The sequence below is a fragment of the Sinohyriopsis cumingii genome, chromosome 8, assembly GCF_028554795.1.
Source record: "Sinohyriopsis cumingii isolate HCF-2022 chromosome 8, ASM2855479v2, whole genome shotgun sequence".
Classification (NCBI taxonomy): Eukaryota; Metazoa; Mollusca; class Bivalvia; order Unionida; family Unionidae; genus Sinohyriopsis; species Sinohyriopsis cumingii.
Genome location: NC_142968.1, coordinates 89,622,550 through 89,641,750, shown reverse-complemented (window position 1 = coordinate 89,641,750; position 19,201 = coordinate 89,622,550). Strand labels below are relative to the sequence as shown.

At 35.7% G+C, this 19,201-nt stretch overlaps 1 protein-coding gene across 1 annotated transcript in view; it reads right to left on the bottom strand.

The window, feature by feature from the left end:
- The window catches only part of LOC149794115 (uncharacterized), a 31,001-nt gene extending 11,800 nt beyond the window's left edge, over nucleotides 1–19,201 (bottom strand). The window contains exons 1-5 of the mRNA XM_089968092.1: nucleotides 18,840–19,201; nucleotides 8,945–9,074; nucleotides 8,300–8,413; nucleotides 5,794–5,877; nucleotides 2,682–2,878 (exon numbers count right to left, since the gene is read on the bottom strand). Coding sequence (XP_089824218.1) covers nucleotides 2,682–2,878; nucleotides 5,794–5,877; nucleotides 8,300–8,413; nucleotides 8,945–8,987 — 438 coding nt within the window. The 5' untranslated portion in view covers nucleotides 8,988–9,074; nucleotides 18,840–19,201. The remainder of the gene's footprint in view (nucleotides 1–2,681; nucleotides 2,879–5,793; nucleotides 5,878–8,299; nucleotides 8,414–8,944; nucleotides 9,075–18,839) is intronic.

Here is a 19,201-nt window from a genome sequence, read left to right as displayed (position 1 = left end):
ATTGTGGGTTTTTTCCCTTATTGGCAAAAAAATATACCATCTGGCAATCTTTTTGGCGACAACTTTTCTGACTGTTAAAAACTGTATAAACAGTCTTGGGTTTGGAGTTGAGAAATTCAAAGGCAACATGACAGGAAGCCACAAACTTGGATATAAAACTGCACTGGAATCTAATCTATTGTCAAATAAACAAATTGTTTTTTCATATTTACAAACCACCCTAACATGGCACTGTTATATCATAATCCACTTATGCTGATGTCTGACCTTATTATTTTTTGCGGTAATATAACCCAAATAGTCATGCTACCTGACTCACTATAATCGACCACCTCTGAAATCAGTAACGGAAATGACAACAATCTACCAGATGATGGAGAAAAAAAAAATTCCTTTTTCAAAAATGTACCAGAAAAAAATAGTTTTCATGACACTTCAAAAAGAAAACTGATTACTTTTGAAGCATTGATCATTCTGTATATATATTAAGCAAATGAAAAAAAAATTCTGTCTCAGTAAATGTTTTACAACTATTTGATTTGCCGCAGCAGTAACAAACTGGCTATTGTTTGGTCCTTCAAATGGCTCCTTTAGCGGTGCCTTCAATAACAATGCACCTTCACCAAAGCAAGCCGAAAGCCTTTGATCAAAGAAAGTCGGTACAAACTTAAATAAAAGCATTGTTTCATTTTTATATAGTGATTGGAACATATTTATTGTGCCGTGAAAGTTTCCTGTTTGCAACAATAAAGTTCATGAAAATGACACTTCAGTGGTTTTCCTGTTGCTGGGTTTCTAAGGTTTTTATAAATAACAATTAAACAATACAACAACAAAAATTAAGTAAGTTGTTATGGACAGTGTGTTCTCTGCAGGAAATTCTGCCAAAGGCAAATGAAGGGTAGTTAGGACTGAAGATCCAAAGCATATCAATGCTGGTGATAAAATGAACAGGCTAGAATTTCCGTGCATCATAAATGGTTAAAATGTTAATTCCAAATGTTAAAACCCATGGGTATGTGACTACTGTGAACCCTGATCATAATAAATCTTGCTGTAAAAACTCCATGCTGATACAACCAACTCTTCAATAAGATTTTAAAGATGGTCACTGTGGCTGCCATACTGGACGTCTCAGCAGTACCATTTGCATTTAGGACCAACAAGACCTTAGGATGAATGTATGTGTAAAATTTCATGGCAATCCTCAAAGTAATTTAGGAGTAGCGTTAACAAACTAACGCTAATGTGCTAATGGGCCAACATATGTGGGTTGCAAGACAATAGACAACAGGCCATCACATCAGCTCTTCTGGTGTATGATATACTGGATATGTGAGTGGTATCACTGTCATTCAAGATGAACTAGACATCATATGTCTTTAAGTGAAAACCCGATGTTCATATGACCATCCATTCAGGAGTAGCAATAACATTTTTAAGGTGGCCACTGTGGCAGTGATATTGGATTTGCAAGGAGCACTATTTTCACCAAGGACAACTAGATCAAGGTATGAATTTATATGTAATTTTCATGGCAATCCTCCAAGAACTTCAGGAGGAGTAGCTATAACAACCAATGGTATGAATGTGTCTGTAAATTTCATGGCAATCCTCCAAGAACTTCAGCAGGAGTAGCTATAACAACCATGGTATGAATGTGTATGTAAATCTCATGGCAATCCTCCAAGAATTTCAGGTGGAGTAGCAATAACAAACTTGTCCTAATGGACAGACTGACACTGAACAATGGACAACAGACCATTCTACAAGCTCTCCCTGACAACGGCTCATTTGTTTAATAATCTTCCATATCCCATGACTCCATTTCTTTAAAGTCTTTGCAAAAGGAAATCAATTATTGCACCCCCTCATATCTGCATACTCATCAGTTTATTTACAGTTTCAGATGGTAGCTTGTATCCCATAGTAATGTCATCAGTATATTTTTTGTTTGTATTGAAGACAGAAATACTGCAATTTTCGCCAGTCTGAATAGATTCAAAAACTGGTCATAAGATACCCAAATATAATTTCCCACAATTCATGTATGTCGTTCCAAGGATATTTCTGTTCATGAATCACATTATTTGCAAGGCCTAAATGAGATGGTGCTGGTTAGTTCTGTATCCACTGAGTTCTGAGCCATAGGAAATATTGCCCAGTTGTGTCCTTAGCAGATAATCATTCTGGACCCCCCCACCACAAACTTTCCTAAAGATGTGTTATCTTTTCTTTCTATACGACTCATTGCTGGTGCACTTTACAGATTTCCCTAATTGGCTGATAAATGGATCAATTAGCTATGCCCCTCTAGGAGACAGATCTCAGTCAGAAAGGTATGAAACAATAATCTCCACTGGCATGACATCGATTGAAATCAGGGAAAAAAGACAAAAAGATGATCTGATGAACCTTAATTTCAAATTTTAAAAAAAAATCACACTGGGTACAACAAAATTTTGGGAAATGCAGGTAATTCATATAATCACCCCACTCCTGCTTGTGTTTTTAAATTTGCATGATTCTCAATCATTTTTGTGAGAAAGCCAAAATTCTGCAGCCTGGCAGCATTTCTGTAGCTCAACAGTACTTTGTAGAGATGAGCTAAACATGTGCGAAGAACCAAACCACAGACTACACAATTAGTATCAATCAAAATGTACCTGGCTTTAACATACCTGACTAGATAGAATTTCCAGTGGAATCTCCTCCACAACCTCCTGTTTTATCACTGAGCTGTCCAAAATCTGATCCATGGAAGAGGAGGGGTTATCCACTTTGGGAATAGGGGAATTAGTTCTCCCAAATAAAAGATTGTGTAATTTCGATCGCTTTTTCTCCCACTGTGATGAAGTTCCTGCTGGCAAACTATTACCTGCAAGAAAAGAACATCTGAGGATGATCAAACCAACTAAGGTTAGCACAGGAAATATGCAAGTGTTAACAAGGGACATCAACTTTGTTATGTCTATCTTTAACTGTAAAAAATATACAAAAATATACACTAAAAACTTTGCAGAGTTAACATAGGTCATGGATGAGGTAATCCAGGGAGTGGATGGATGTACAGACAGACAAAAATACATGGACATAGATGCTGGTGGATGCTAAAGAGATCACTATGCCAAGCTCAACAAAAACAACATTAATTTATGAAGTATCTTAAACTGTTAAATAGTGACCAATGGGACCACTGCTTTACTGGCCCTGGAATTCAAGATAAGACCATCTTTTAAATTCAACTGTTGAGTGTTGAAACCATGTGGTGGCCATATTTTACTCAAGATTAGCATCATTTACATAGGGGATCAACTAGACATCATGACAATATTTTTTGGTGAAAACCTGAAGTCAATATGACCATCCATTCAAGAGTAGCAATAACAAGATAACATTTTCAAGAAGGCTGCCATATTGGATTCAAGATCAGCACCATTTCCATATAGGACCAACTGCACATCACAAGTCTTTTGTTGAAAACCCAATGTTGATATGACCATCCATTTTTGAGGAGTAGCAATAACAAGATGGAAGTCAGATCAGCAATTCTCAGTTAGGATCAACCAGACACTACAAGAAGTCTTATAGTGAAAACCATATGTCAATATGACTTTCCATTTATCAAAAACAAGATTTACAAGATACCTGCCATGGAATAAATCTTTCTAAAACGTTTGTGGCAATCCTCCTAGTCCGATAAATCAAACACCAAATCTGTGTTGATACTGATGGACGATATGTGGGTCTGATGTGACCTGTTCTTAAAAAGTGCAATTTTGCTGCATGCAAATCTTTCTGAAACAAACCAGCACACACTTTAGACACACAGCGCACACTTTAGACACATACCGGTAATTGGTAACAGCCATATCAAGCGTGAAATTCAAAATGGCCACAGGACAGATATGTGTGCTATTCCAGGTGGATTTACAAGTCACCAAACATATGATATGCTCTGGAAACATAATGTACATGTCACCAAAAGAACTCTACAGCTGATGGTAGCTGCACAACCATCAGAAATACTGGTAAGTGCATAAAATGTACACCAATGTGTGCAGTCAAATTGTATGCAGATAATTGCAGCTTTTAATGAATAGGTGATATCAGCCTCCCACCCAAAAATCAACATCATCACGGGTGAAGGGTTGATTTAACTGCCTACAATCCTCCCAGTAGTTTAAGACAAATAGTAATAACAAAACTGTTAATGGACATCAGATAAAAGGACATTGCGGAAGCTTTTTTGGTCTGTGATCAGCAGAGCTAAGAAATTAACAAAATGAACTCACGGATTAACTAATTCAACTTGTCAGAAGCTTCATGTCTCTGAGGTGGAAAATATACTTATCTGGCAATCAAAAAGGGTGTGAGATATGATGGCTATTGCACTGCCTTGTACACAAAAACCTCCATAAGTGCTCAACTAAGTGCAAATTCCCTAGAAAGGATGAAAGTAGGCCATGGCTATAGACTCTCTGTGGATAGCAGATGCACTCACTTGGCAACCCGGACTTCCCCAAGGCCTACAAAAATATGTGCATTTCTGATTGGCCGACATCCCTGTTTTTTGTTGCCGACCCTAGCATTCTTTTCCCCGGTGTAAAAACAAAATTGAAAAATAAATTCCTGAAATTGATTTGTAAAATGATCTTATTTTACCCATTACTTGAAGTGCTTAGTGTATAATATATACTAATCATTATAATACATATGTTTATTTTTTATTTAAAATACTTATCTTCCCTAATTTTTCAAACAGTGCAATAGTAAACACTTTTATTTGCCAAAATAGAAAGATTTGCCTAAATAGAAAGTTACTTTTCGATTCCTCAGACAGAAAAAGTCATACAGAACTTATTATTGCATGCTACAAATATACACTGGAGTGCAGAGTATATTTTCTGTAAGGGGTTATTTGGTGTCTGGTTGCAGATTGATCTCTTTAATGGCATGTTTATATTTGCTGCAGCTCTAGGGAGCTCTGGTGGTCAAGTGGTTAAAGGTACTCCCCTTTGCAGATCACTCACACCTCTCACCTCTGTCTGCATGAGTTCATGTCTCGGTAGAACCAAAGTGGGTATGTGAATGCTAGCCAGTAGTTTCCCATGGGTCAGTGGTTCTTCCCAGTTTCGTTCAAGCCAGTGAAGCCATGTGACCAACCACAGCTGCCATTTCTCATACTCAAAATTTACAAGTTCTTTGTTGAAATCTACATCACTAAATCATCTGAATTTGATAATAATTTATGAAAACTAATTGTTGCCTACCTCAATATCAGTGTCTTTACCTAAGTTACTGAAGCTTTCATAGTAGTGATTCTAATCGTGCAAACTCAAGAAAGTACTAAACAAAATCCGCGGCCTACATTTTGGTGATTGGAGATTATGACCCTGTTACTTTAAATAGCAAATTTTGACAAAAGCATAAAGAGTGACCATGTGATCTGACGTAATGGTCATTCACACCAATGAATGTAATACGTGGTTTTCCCCAAAGGTGGCACTACGAAAACCTGCTCACAATGGCTGATGTTTACAGCTGGCATTGAAAGGCACTTTCATGAGAATAGTGTAGAGGCATCAAAATGTGCTTCCATGCAAACTGGGTAGAAGCGTCCAAAAGCGCTTCCATGAGAATGGAGTAGAGGCACCCAAAGGCGCTTACACGAGGTAAATGGTTAACTGAACCTGAAAACACATAATTGTAATGCACTAAATCAAAATGCATTTGGTGATATCGATGCACACTGTGATATTACAAGCATTACAAAGTGTGACATAGATTTACCAGCAGAGATTCTAAATGAGCCAGCATCATGAGTGTCGCCAATGTTATTTAACTGCTCCTTCTTATGCTCCTCTTGTCTTGCATCTGAAATATACACAAGTTTTAACTCTGAAAACATTTCTAAGAACCACTAATGTGAACAATAAGCTCCTTTTCATAAATTTGCTTCTTGTACAATCATTTTTCAACACCTCGTGTCATTGCAAAATTCTCTCAAACGGCAATCATCAATCTATGCCCTTTTTGATGTACAACCTTTGTGAATCGTGATTTTAAGACCAGAGGCATAAACTAATGGTGCAAGAAAAAGAGTGCACATGACCTGTAAAACTATTTCAGGTTCTCACCGAAAAATTCTCATTCTCTGTAAGAAAGAAAAAAAAACTACTAATGTGCATGGATGACAACTGATCCCTGACTCCAATACAACGTAATCAAAAGGCAAACTTCTACATGAAAATTTGGCAAAAAAAACTCCATAATAATTTTGTCTGCTTTTCATATTAAGTTACGCCAAATTTGGGTTTAATTCATGGAATCCTTCAAAACTTATTAGCAAAAACTGAAGAGCAAAGGTTTTTGTCAAACATTTCTTTGGAAAGCTGGACTTCACCTTGATCTTTATAATTTAAAGCATCATTTTGAACTTGATTTCAATCCTTTGTGTCCTTTAAAAGTTGCTAAGTGCAAATGAAATTGTAGGGCAAAGTTTCAAGTCAAACAGCAGTCATAACTCCATACAATTATGCTAGAAAAAGATTAAAACTGAACCTGATCAAGAGCTTCTTTTAGTAAAGTCTCTAACTAAATCTGATTTTAATCCATAAAGTCTTTCAAAAGTTACTTATTGGAAACAAAATGGAAAGGCAAAGGTCAAAGAAAGGTCAAACAAGAGTCCCCTGAAGGAATGATGCTCTACTGGCCAAAAAGAATTGTCAGGCATTCAAGATAAGACCATATCTTCCTTTTAACGGATGACTGCTCAATACATCAGTGATATACTTCAACAAAAATGAGATTTTCAAATAATTTTCTGTGGTGGACATACTGGTTGTTAGAGTGATACCATTTCACTTAGGTGATTTAAACTCCTTACTAATGATAGGACTTTCTATTTTGAAAGAGTATAAAGATTCTCATGATGGCTGCCATGATGGCCATATTGGATATCAGACTGGCACCATTTAAATTTAGGAACAATTTGACATCATGATAAGTCCTCTGGTGAAAACACAATATCGATTTGATCAGCCACCTAGAAGTAGCTATAACATGATTTTCATGATGGCCATTGTGGCGGCCATATGCGAAATCAGATTATCACCATTTCCATTACTGATCAACCTGACATCAAAAGAAGTCTTTTAGTGAAAACTGCATGCTGATTTGACTATCCATTCATGAAGAGTAGTGTCAAGATTTTCAAGATGGCCATTGAGGTGACCATTTAGGACCAACTAGACCGTGGGATAAACGTGTGTTTTAATTTTCATGGTGACACTCCAGGTAGTTTAGGGCTAGTGAAAACAAACTTGTGCTAACAGATGAAGAGACAACATACCACCCCATATGACCAGTAAAGCTAAAATTAATACCAGAAAATGATGACAACTGAACTGGACTTTGGGCTTCTCAATGCGAAGTTTCATACCAAATGTGATTTCAATCCATGAAGTCCTTCAAAAATTTGCAGGCAGAAGCCAAACAGCAGGGCAAAGTTTCAAGTCAAACAGGGGACATAAGCAAAATTCTCAAAGAAAGTAGGAAATCAACCTGACCCAGACCTTCTTAATGTAAAGTTTCATACCAAATAGGAGTTCAATCAAAGAAGTCCATCAAAAGCCACTGAACAGAAATGAAGTTTGTCATGTAAATAGGCAGGATGGGAACTGATGACATAAACAGATAAGGGTAATACACGTTTCCTCCAAAAAGGGCATTGTCTTCCAGCATTATGAGATATAATCATTAAGTCTTCCAAGACATATTGAGACTTGAATACAACATGGTTTTCTACTTTCAACCAGTACACACTACTGAATATTACACTTCAGATAATTTGTATCCATTTGTGGTTGCAATCACATGATGAATCAAACTGCAGAGACCTAGATCTGCCAATGCATAATGCACCAGCAAATCAGGGTCTTTGTTGCTTGCAGCTGGACCAGACTTTAAGCAGGTATATATGGTGCCAGAAGTGTTGGAAACTTTGATGACAAAAGAACCAAATTAGATTACAGATGGTCTGGTGTAATGAGCATTGTTTGCCTTGACTTTCACTCTAATTACTGGCATATTCAAACTATAAAAATCATGTTGGTTTTCACATTTAGATGAAAATCGACTGCATTCCGAAATATTCTGACCCAACAGACTGCAATAATGAACAACATGAATCTCACTTTCTTCCCATTCAGAACAAAACCAAAGGGCGCCTAGTCATCATCAAGGATGGTCCATGCCATAGCAATTATAAGAAAACATCCCAATAAGTGAGACATACCATTTTCAACATTTGTGTTTAGTTGTGTTTCTAGTGATTCTCCTTCACTGTTTATGTAACCAGCCTCATACTCTGGATCTATGGGCTCACTCTTAATTCGGATTGTGACTGTACCTGAAGTAGACAAATTTACATTAGCATGATTAGACTAAACTCTGTCTCAATGCATTAAAAAACACAATACTTAAACATCATCTCCGAGAACCTAGTACAGCACACAAACAGCGTTCTTCATTATAGTCTCTATGTCAATTATTGAAAATTTGTATTTTTAACGGTGTATTAAATATGTTATGCATTTAAAAATCTTGTGATTTAAAATCACTCATTACACAGCTCTGAAAAAATCCACACATTTATGTACTTACTTTCATGTTTGTGATGGTAAATAAATCCCAAAAGATTTTCAGTAATGGTGGCTTTAATGAATTATAGGCTAAAATACTCCATATCTCCCCTACTACAAGACCCAATAATCAATTATTATTTTGAATAAGCAAACAAGGTCACTGTGAACAGTTTTTAATAGCCACATTATGGACATTCAGTCACAAAAAGGCATATAACTCTAATATGTCATTTAAATTTCTGACTGATTAATATTTTTTTTAAAGTATATATATCATGCATTTTTTTAAAACATACCATCTTCATGTTGAATGGACTCCATCTTTTGTCTGGAAGTCATAAAAGTAAATGGGAGTTATTAAGATGTTGTGTGTTGGGTGGATCAAAGCACATATATCTTGGACTTCATATTCCAACTTCTTTATACCTGGAAAGTTAAAACAAATATGTTCATATACATTTATAAATCTCTGACCTGAAACCCACAAATTTCCCTTGGGGCATTCTAAATTTAGTTTAAAGCACAAATTCAGCTGAGCACGACATTCCATATGAAAATGCACCAACTTGTGTTAGTTTCCCTTTTTCTTCTGATTCTGATAATAATGACAACAAAAGTGCCTGCAAATTAGGCTTCAAGTCACGAAGGATGTGATGGTATGATGTGTGCATTTGTGCTTCATATGAAGGATCTAACTGACAATTAAAACAACACTGGACCCTGACAGTACCAATCTTAAGCAATTCTGGCAGTCAGTCAACAATATGAATCTGTCCACATTTAGGAAACAATTTGAACTTCTTGGTGCACTCAGTAGAGTTATGATGACAATGCCACATTGAAATACCGCTCCGGTGACCTAGCGGTTAGAGCATCCACCTCAGATGCGGGAGGTCGTGGGTTTGATCCCCGGCCAAGTCATAACAAAGACTTACAAAATTGGTACTAACAGATGCCTCGCTTGGCGCTCAGCATTAAGAGGTTAGTGTTAGGACTGGTCGGCCCGGTGTCAGGATAATGTGACTGGGTGGGACATCATGCTACATGTCTGCAGCATGATGCCCCAGTGCTAGACATCACCATAAACTGCCACATTGCAGACATCGTAGCGATATGACTGAAAAATTGTTAAAGATACATTAAAAATCAAAGTCACATCACATCACCACATTGAAATGCTGACACTGAGAGGAAAATTCTGGCTGACTCTAGAGGAAACCTGGATTCAGTAAAAGTACATCATCTCCTTTGGGTTAAAATCAACAATTATGAAGACTACCCTCAACATAATCCAGCAATGCTATAAATGCTTGCAGTACACGTAGGAAGAGTATGAATTGCAACTAGTTACTGTAAAACGCCTTATTGTATAATATGATGCACATATTTTCGTATTTTTAAAAATGTCAAATTTGTTCCATACCTGAAATTGCAATTTGTTTTCCATCTGCATCCGAAAAATCAGTTGAATGTACACCATCCCTCATTTATGCTGACCAATTTTTAAACTCTAATGACCTGACTTTTTTGTCACGTGTATGCAATGCATGTAGTGTCAAGGCAAACACTGTTTATAGCACTGCTTTTGACATAATTATGATCTAACAGAAATATTATTTCAAAACTTAGGATATAACACCTTTCTGGTTTTGAACTCCACCAACAAATGTAATAATCAGGGATGATTTCTGGCCACCATACATAGACTTGTGAAACTTTTATATCACAAAACAATTACTTTTGGGAATTTCTGGCACATAAGCTTCTGGTATTTCCAACCTCCATTCTTCATACATGTCAAGTTTACTGATGCCAAACTAGGGAGATCAGTGTTCATAACCACCGAGATTGGGTCCAAATCAGGGAGATTAGAGTAATAATCAGTTTTGTCATAAATTTAATAGTGAAAGCACATAACGTACCAAAACTATGGAAATTAACTACAATGAATATAGTTACTCAATTTTATTATTTTTCTTATGCTATTTTCTTAATCTCACAAAAAAATAAATTTAAGAACCTTCTCAAGAATCACTGTCTGTGCTTTAAAAATTTAAGACACTGGTACTTCAAACACTCCAACTTATTTTTTTATCAATGTGTGCTGTCTTTCAGTCTTATTGATTTGCTCTTTCTGTAGCAATACACAAACCATTTGAAGGTCCCAGTTCAAAATGGTCACACTAGGCGTTTATGTTACACAATATTAAAGATGGCTGTTTTTCCATACACATTTCCACACGGTCTGTATGAATCTTCCTCAACATGCTGAAACAGCACTCAGGATCTGCAATTTCAGGATTCAGGTAACCAAGGGCCTTCAAGGTCTAGTCGTGATATGGAAACTTAGCTATCATCTTGCTGTAACTTCTTCAAAGAAGGACATCACACTCCCGAAGAAGCAGCTCAGCGGTGTCCAACATCATCTGGGTTGCTATCATTTGCATCACTTTAGGAACCAACAAGATTAAAATCAGATCACCACTGTCCTAGTGAAGATCTGACAGCAATGCTTAGGAGGTATGTTCTATTATTACCATAATTTCTAGTTTTATCAGCCAATTAAATTAAGACCTATAACTTCACATTTAGAGAATGAATAGTGTAGCTGAGAGCATACATATGTGCTGAACGATTTGATGCACTTTCAGATTTTTGAAACCTGCATTTCAAGTGTCTAATTCAAAGGTCACCAGAACATGACCCCTGTCGCCATCAGATCTTGATTAGTGTTGATCTGATTTTAATCAGATTGTTTAAGGCACACATCTGATGATTTCTCTTTTGCAGGGTGCTGCATACTTTTCAAGATCATTCCCCCACTCACTAAAAATGTTTAAATGTATGTTGCAAGTTGTGCAGTACACAAAGCTTTATACCTTTTCACCATGTTTCACATATTTAAATTTGTCTAACCAAGTACTGGTAAACTTGCAAACTATTTTTTTTTCTCAGCAGCACATTTTCCTTCGAATCCATTAGTGTGCATTTCAATATAGTACCAAAATTATAATTCCAAATAGATCAATAACTATAATTCCAAACAGATCAATAACTCAGTTACTACAAACTGTTGTACATGACACAAAACTCAATACTGAAATATTGATGAGTAAAACAACTTACACGTGTACAATAAATGAATCAGTGCATATTATGAACCCTGATTTGATTGGTTGTTAGGTCGATAAACACTATCTTGAATGATTACGAATACTGTTTAAGCTGGAAACACCAATGCTTTGCAGATGTTGCTTTAGCAGGAAATACCTATACTTAGCAGACTTTTTATTTCTGGGAGTTTTTGTTGGTAGATCAAAAGATGGGGTCTAAAATCAAATCTAGACAATCCAGGAGACTTGGCATGTATGCATCCTTCATCAAACTGTAATTTTAATTGTCCCTTTATAGCAGATTCAAACAAATCATTACAAGGGTTCCGACAGAAAACAAGCATGCTTCTGAAATTCGTAGGATGATCTGCAGTCTAACAAATGACATATGCTTAGCACATTACCATATAACCAGTAAATAATTAAAACATGCTATTGCTTTTTGTTTGTATTTTGGGGGTTATTTTAATCCAAATTTTTCTGAAAGCTGGGCTGACCTAAATATATTTTACAATATTCAATTTGGACACCATGTTGGCATATGTGACATGTATTAAACATGTGATTAAAGGATCATAAATACACATTTGTAATATTCACTATACAGCCCCTGAGTGATATAAGTATTATTAATATAAGTAACAAAACAGCATAACCTGTCCATACAAATTTTAATCTATATATTACTTGCCACAATTACAGTACAATGTATGAATAAATGTGCCTTATTTTTATACTACTAACATGGTTCTGCAGATGGTCACAATTCTTGTCACAAATGGGCAAAATCCATGTGGTTTAGAACCAGAATACAAACACAAAACATAATGACAAATTATTAATATTCAACATTCACTTTAACTTGTCTCTACATGACCTACTTCACCGAATGAGTTCACAAATTCTGCAATGAGCATGATGATGTGCTCACTCGGAATGCTGTATTGCATCACTCTCATATTTTTCTTTTCAAATTTACAAAATGGTACTAATTTGTCCTTTTTCTGATTGGAAATGTTTTGAAGTATGAAAAGATCCATCTGCACTAAGATTTTTCAGTCATCGAACATCGACAAATCTCCTGTTGATGCTTGTTTTGCTTAACATCTAGTGCCATTTTCTTTAAATGTAAAGACTAGTCTGCTATCATACTCTATTATCAATGTAACGAGTCTGTCAGGCAAAGTTTCAAGTTGAAGAAACATGTCTGTTTTCTTGGAAATGTCTCGTGTACAGTTGCGATGAATAATAAAATAAAGTACATGTACATCAACAGACATCTCAGAAACAATTACGCGTATTTGAATGCAAATTTTTATCTGGGATGCAGAAATTCACCTACGCAGGAGTCCTCCATGTGCACTTTTTTGTTGCAAATAGAAAAGTTTCACGGCACAATAAATAAGTTCTGCTCACTATGAAAAATGAAACAATAATTTTATTTAAGTCTGTTGCTGACTTCCTTTGATCAAAGGTCATTGGCCTGCTTTGATGACGGTGCATGTGTTACTGAAGGCGCCACTAAAGGCTTTCTTTGAAGGACCAAACAAATACACATTTGTTATTGCTGCGGCAACATCAAACAATTGTAGAACACTGAAACAGGGTTTTTTTTATTCGTTTGGTACATATCGGTGCTTCAAAGGTAAACAGTTTTCTTTGAAGTTGCAGGAAAACTATTTTTTCTGTTACATTTCTTTTTTTTAATTGCTGTCCTTAATTATCCGTTCACGCGTTCACAGGTGGTCAATTGTAGCTAGTCAGTTGCCTGGCTATTTTGGTTATATTACAGCATACAGTATCAAGGCCAGACACCAGCGTAAGCGAATCATGGTATAACAATGCACTGTTGGGGTGGTTTGTCAATATGAAACAAGGATTTGTTTATGAAACAATAGATTCCAGTGCATTTTTATATCCAAGTTTGCAGGGACCTGTCATGGTGCCTTGGAATTTCTTCACTCCAAAGCCTGTATATACAGTATTTTTTATCAGCCAAACATTTTGCCACCAAAAATACCTCCAGATGATATATTTTGTCACTAATTAGGAACAAAAATCACAATTTGCGACATTGGCAAAGCCCAGCACGATCTATGTTATTGTGTTCATTTCTGATTGTCGCCATATAAATATTGCATGTGACCTCGAAATCAAGGCACAACAAGACTTGGACAAAATACCGTGTGCAAATTTGGATAAGTATTTTGGGGTTAAACGATAACCGATGAAGATTTTAATGAGATTCAGAACTCTGCTAAGTTGCTATAACTGATAGTTTGGATGGGACAGTAGCCAAGTGTAAAAAAGTGCGTGATGCCTAGCTTAGTGTTTGGAATAAAAACTTTCCTTGGATTTACAATATTCATTCTGATTGACAAATAAGAGCTAAATGCCAGTGGTGTAAAGAATGTGGAAAATTAAACTCAATGACAACTACTGACGCTTCTAATCTGCAAAGTTCCACATTTACTAGGCATGATACATCTTGAGACCACCTACTTGCTAGGTAGTCATAAAATCATTGAACTGCACAGTGACAGAAGCCAGTACTACTCTACTTCAAGAGTACCGAGATTTCCAGACTTTGCAGCCCTAGCTGTGATTTGTTGTTGTTGAGTTTAATTATAGTGGCGGGCGCACAATTGTGCATGTGCCACTTTTTTCTGACTGCATCGCAGCCTGCTAGTTGTTCCTGGGGAAGGGAATGGAATGGTGCCACCTCCTCCAGGCTATTATGGGTTCAAGGAACCCTAATAGTTTGGCCTCAATCTGTGGGTCCATAAAGATCCCTTACAGTTGAATGGTTGGCTGTCATTAGTGGGAAGGAGAGCTCAGGAATGGTCCTGGTTGCTTCACATCGCTGGTTTCTTGTTGCATTTGCCTGGTGTTTCTTGCGTTTTTTTTTTTTTCAGCTGTGATTGTATTGGTGTCCATGACATGCAAGAGAGGCTTCAGTGTGCAGAACAAAATCAAGACCAAGGGAAGGTCCAGAATAAAACATGAGACCTTAACACAAATGATGCGAGTCAAAGAAGAGGGACCTAGTGTGGTGGAAAATGCTCCAAAGCCAAGCATTTGAAATTTTGTGAAATGCGACATACACAAAAGTGAACTATATTTTGGTCAAAGAATATGATATTTGTACATAATATTGATTTTAAAGTTTCTTGAAGGGGACTGCAACTTTTGCTGGTGGGACTCTTAATTTTTACCAAGTTAGAGGAGTCCTGGACTCCTAGTTTTAAAATCCTAATGAGACCTCTGATCAAGGATGGATAAATGTACTCTTACATTATTCTTATTCAGCACTTTTCTTTGTTAGAATATTCATAAATTTATATCATGAGTGGGATTAAAGATATGATAAAAATGACAAACACAGCTTTTTATTGCTTCATTTTTATTTCATTTTTTAGTGTACCAGAAAAGAGTAATCCATATACAGTAACGTGCAAGCGTAAGACATAATTAGGTGAAAAAAAGCATAATGATTGGCATGTATACAATTACTTTGTGATAGATACAACTGCTTTGCAACAAAGGATAATTTGTTAAAGTATTTTGTTATGAATTATGAAAACACGCTGTTAATATCATTAAACTTATAACATAATTCCTGTGAAATTTCCATACATTCCTTACTGACGGAAACCACTGATATATCAGTACAGTGAAAGATTACTGATGTACATACCACCAGGAAAAGTACTGCAGCAAACTAGTATACCAGATATGTCTAGTATACAGTGTAAACCAAAATCTGATATAATTTTGTTCCTGTTTTATAGAGAAATTGCCTTTCTGTTGCAGAAGATGTAAATGGTTCTCCAGGATGCATACAATCCACATAACAATAGTTTTAATTTTCTACACATGAAAATCTCAACATTAGAGTCATTGGTATGCAGGATTTCGCTAGATGAACTTTCTTTTTTTAAATCAGTTTCTGCAAAGCAAAAACATTAACTTCACTGAGTGTGGGTTTTCAAACATGTCAAGTGATTGTAAATTGGAACTGGTGAAATTACATAGGCCATACCTTAGTAGGTTTGGAGAAAAATGGTATCATTATTTTCATCACATTTGCATGTTTTGACACCACTCTTCAACAAGCTATGAAACATTAAATTCTTCTACACTTTTATTCTGTGCTAAAATTACAAAAATGGTGCAGGGATTTAAGAACTTATTTTGTTTGTCAGCAGAAAAAAGTGCTCCATTGTAATCATCATAAAATCAGTGTCATGTGCAGATATGCTTTTTGAGTAATTATATAAACACATTTTTCCAATGGTAACATTAAACATTTTCTTTGGTATCAAGTGCAAGGCTGCAAAAGAGCCTGAATCTCAACAGATATTAATTACTTAATATATCTAATACTGAAAGCAGAATGCTTAAGAGATTGAGAGATTTGTAGAATGAACCATGGAAAACAAAACAAGAAAAACAATGGGAGATTATTAGCTGTACATACATAGTGTCAAGACTGTGGATAGAAACATTCAATGGAACAACCAACTTGCAAAGCTCAACATTCTCTAGGAATCAGATCTCAAAGGATCATTAATTTGCTGTTATGATCCTAAACCTGCAGTGGAGATAAAGATTGTTTACGAAAAAAGTGACCGTACTATAGTAAAACCTATCTTGAATGACGACTGCTATGAGACCACCTGTCTGGAGAGACCAGGTGTTATGCATTCTAATGAAAATGGTTACCTGTCTTGAGAGACCATAACATTTTGGCAGACAAGGTAGTCTATCAAGACAGGTACTACTTACTGTATTACAGTGTATACTGTGTTGCGGAAAGATGAAACAAAAACATACTGTCATTTGTTTTATCATCCAGTGTCTTGGCAAATTTATTTACTTAAAATGGAATAAAGCAAATTATGTCAATTACTGTAGAAAAGGGTACAATTACAATTTTGATCAAGTAACATAAATGGAAGGAGGCAAAAATTCAGATAAGCAAATTGTTACATCATTCAATTGGGATATTTCAACATTTCACCTGCTTTCAAGAAAAGTATCTGTATACCAAAGTTTTCCCGTAATACATGCTATGTAATTTTAATTCTGCAACTGATATTTATCCAGAAAATCATTGTCAGGAAATACTCTTTCTAGACAACAATCTCTGGGACATCATACAAAATAATTTTTTAAAACAATCCACAATACTGTCTGTCAGAAATAACCACATTTCTATTTGATAACTGCATGATTGCAGTTCAACATCATTTTTTTGTCTTTTGATATAAACCAGGAAACTTCCAGCTTTAACTTGTCTTTTGTGCTATAGGTACACTTAATTTTAAGCACAATCTATGTACCATTTTGATTATATCTTTATCAAAGATTAAGTCAGATTTTTATCTTCAATATACATGATGTTGATAAAGTGTGTTAGGGAATCAAAATGGCGGTGCAAGGTGTAAGTGTGTTACACTGTGCATACAAAATTGTGAAGTCTGCAAAAACAAACCATTAACATAGTTGAATCATCCCTGAATATTCATAATTATGACTGTTTTATTCCACTTCATTCCACACAAACACCCCCCCAAAAAAATATGCCTGATAAACAGTTTTGGGATAATAAAAAAAATGTACAAACTCATTAAATTTATAAACTCTGTCTTCTATATCATTTGAGTTGAAAAGAACAAAGTTATGTCTCAAAGTCAATGGTAACCTCTCAAAGTTTTGGACTGTAGTGCTTAATTACAAGACCAACCAATTGTAAATGAGGCACATAACTCTTTAATACCCATTTGTGAAGAGTAAATGGGTTTTTTTTGCATCCTACGGCCACATCATAAAATTCAACATCACAGTTTTGAAATAGAGGGGGATATGAAACCTAATTTTGCGCAAAAATATGACATGTTCAGTCTAGTAAAAATATTAGTACCCTTACTCCTACCTAGTGGACAGAGTACTAACATGAGCATTATCGTGTCAATGGAGCAAGCTGGGTGTGATTCACACCCGGCACTCTTTTAGCCAAATAATAACAATCTGAATATATTCCTTGTATATAATCCAATAAATTGAGTAGACCTCTTATTTAATACCAGAATTATCAAAAATCATTGTAGGAATAGTTGTAAAATCTCGTTTACCTTTTTAATCTGATATTTTCATTTAGATCGTCCACCATATTAGTTCAAATAACGATTACTTCCGTTCTCAACTTCGGTTGTTTGTGTGCCATATAAGGCCAGTGAGGCCTTATTTGGAAACATAAACAAATCGTAGTAAAAATTTGGTGCGGTTTCAGTCAGAAATTCTGCGCATTAAAAGTGAATACGGTTTATTGACAACTTTGAAATTCCACTAAGAAGCGATTATTCGCCACTTGATTGATAATAGCATAGAACATCAAAATATGGACTGGCAAGCCTTATGTAGAAAAGGGGTCATGGCGAGAGTCTCACGTTATCTGTCATGGCAGACACGGTGAGGTTAGTGTAACCACGCCAATTTATTTTATTGTGTAAGGGCTTAATAAATTCAAAATAAGCCAAACTTCTTTAACAACATGATTATACTTATGTAGTAGATTTATACAATTTGTTTATCTGACTTAAGTGATGATTTTTTTGTTGCTCCATTACATGATATGGAATCAGTTCGTACCCTCAACCACAACAAATCAATTTGACGCTACGACATCGTAGCTAATATTCAGTCTAAAATGGTCAACAAAAAAAAAAAAAAAAAAAAGTTCGAAGTTACTGAAAAGAAACCTAAACAAATTCCTTGGGCTTCTAAAGATTTAGTTATTGGCTACAAACTGTATAATTTGTCTTTCTTATTTTAAAAAAAAAATGAGTCTGTGCTGATAATAATACAACAAGTAGGTCACGGCGACAACACCGGCAGGGCTATCAAAATGGCTGCTTTTTGTATGTCAGCAACGAGTACTGATTTAGTCACCACAACGAAACTTAATAACATTGACACATTATGTGAGAATATATAATACATTTGTAAAGATGTAGAAATATGTACATCTTAATTGGAGTTCGAGCGCCTGTATAGTTGAGGTTAAAATACCTACGTCAAAACTCAGGTCCCGAAAAGACCTTCACCTTCGTCTGTCGTCTCGATCCCTCTTCAGCGGAATGCTAAACTGTACGGGTCTACCATCCTTAAGAACATATAAAATCACTTAGTCAATAACCAACGATAACATTTTGTCACTACACATAACCTCATAATGCCTTCTTTGCAATCTTTACAAGTTCAAGAACTTTACGCGACCAAAATTAAACATACTTTGATCACGTGATACGCTGCTCCTTTGTTGCTTTCAAATAGAAGAGCATATTACTAAACCTTTCCTCACATCAGCAATCCGCAAAGGAATATACCTTTATCCACAAAACAGGGTGTTAATGGACACGTATGTACCGTACTACT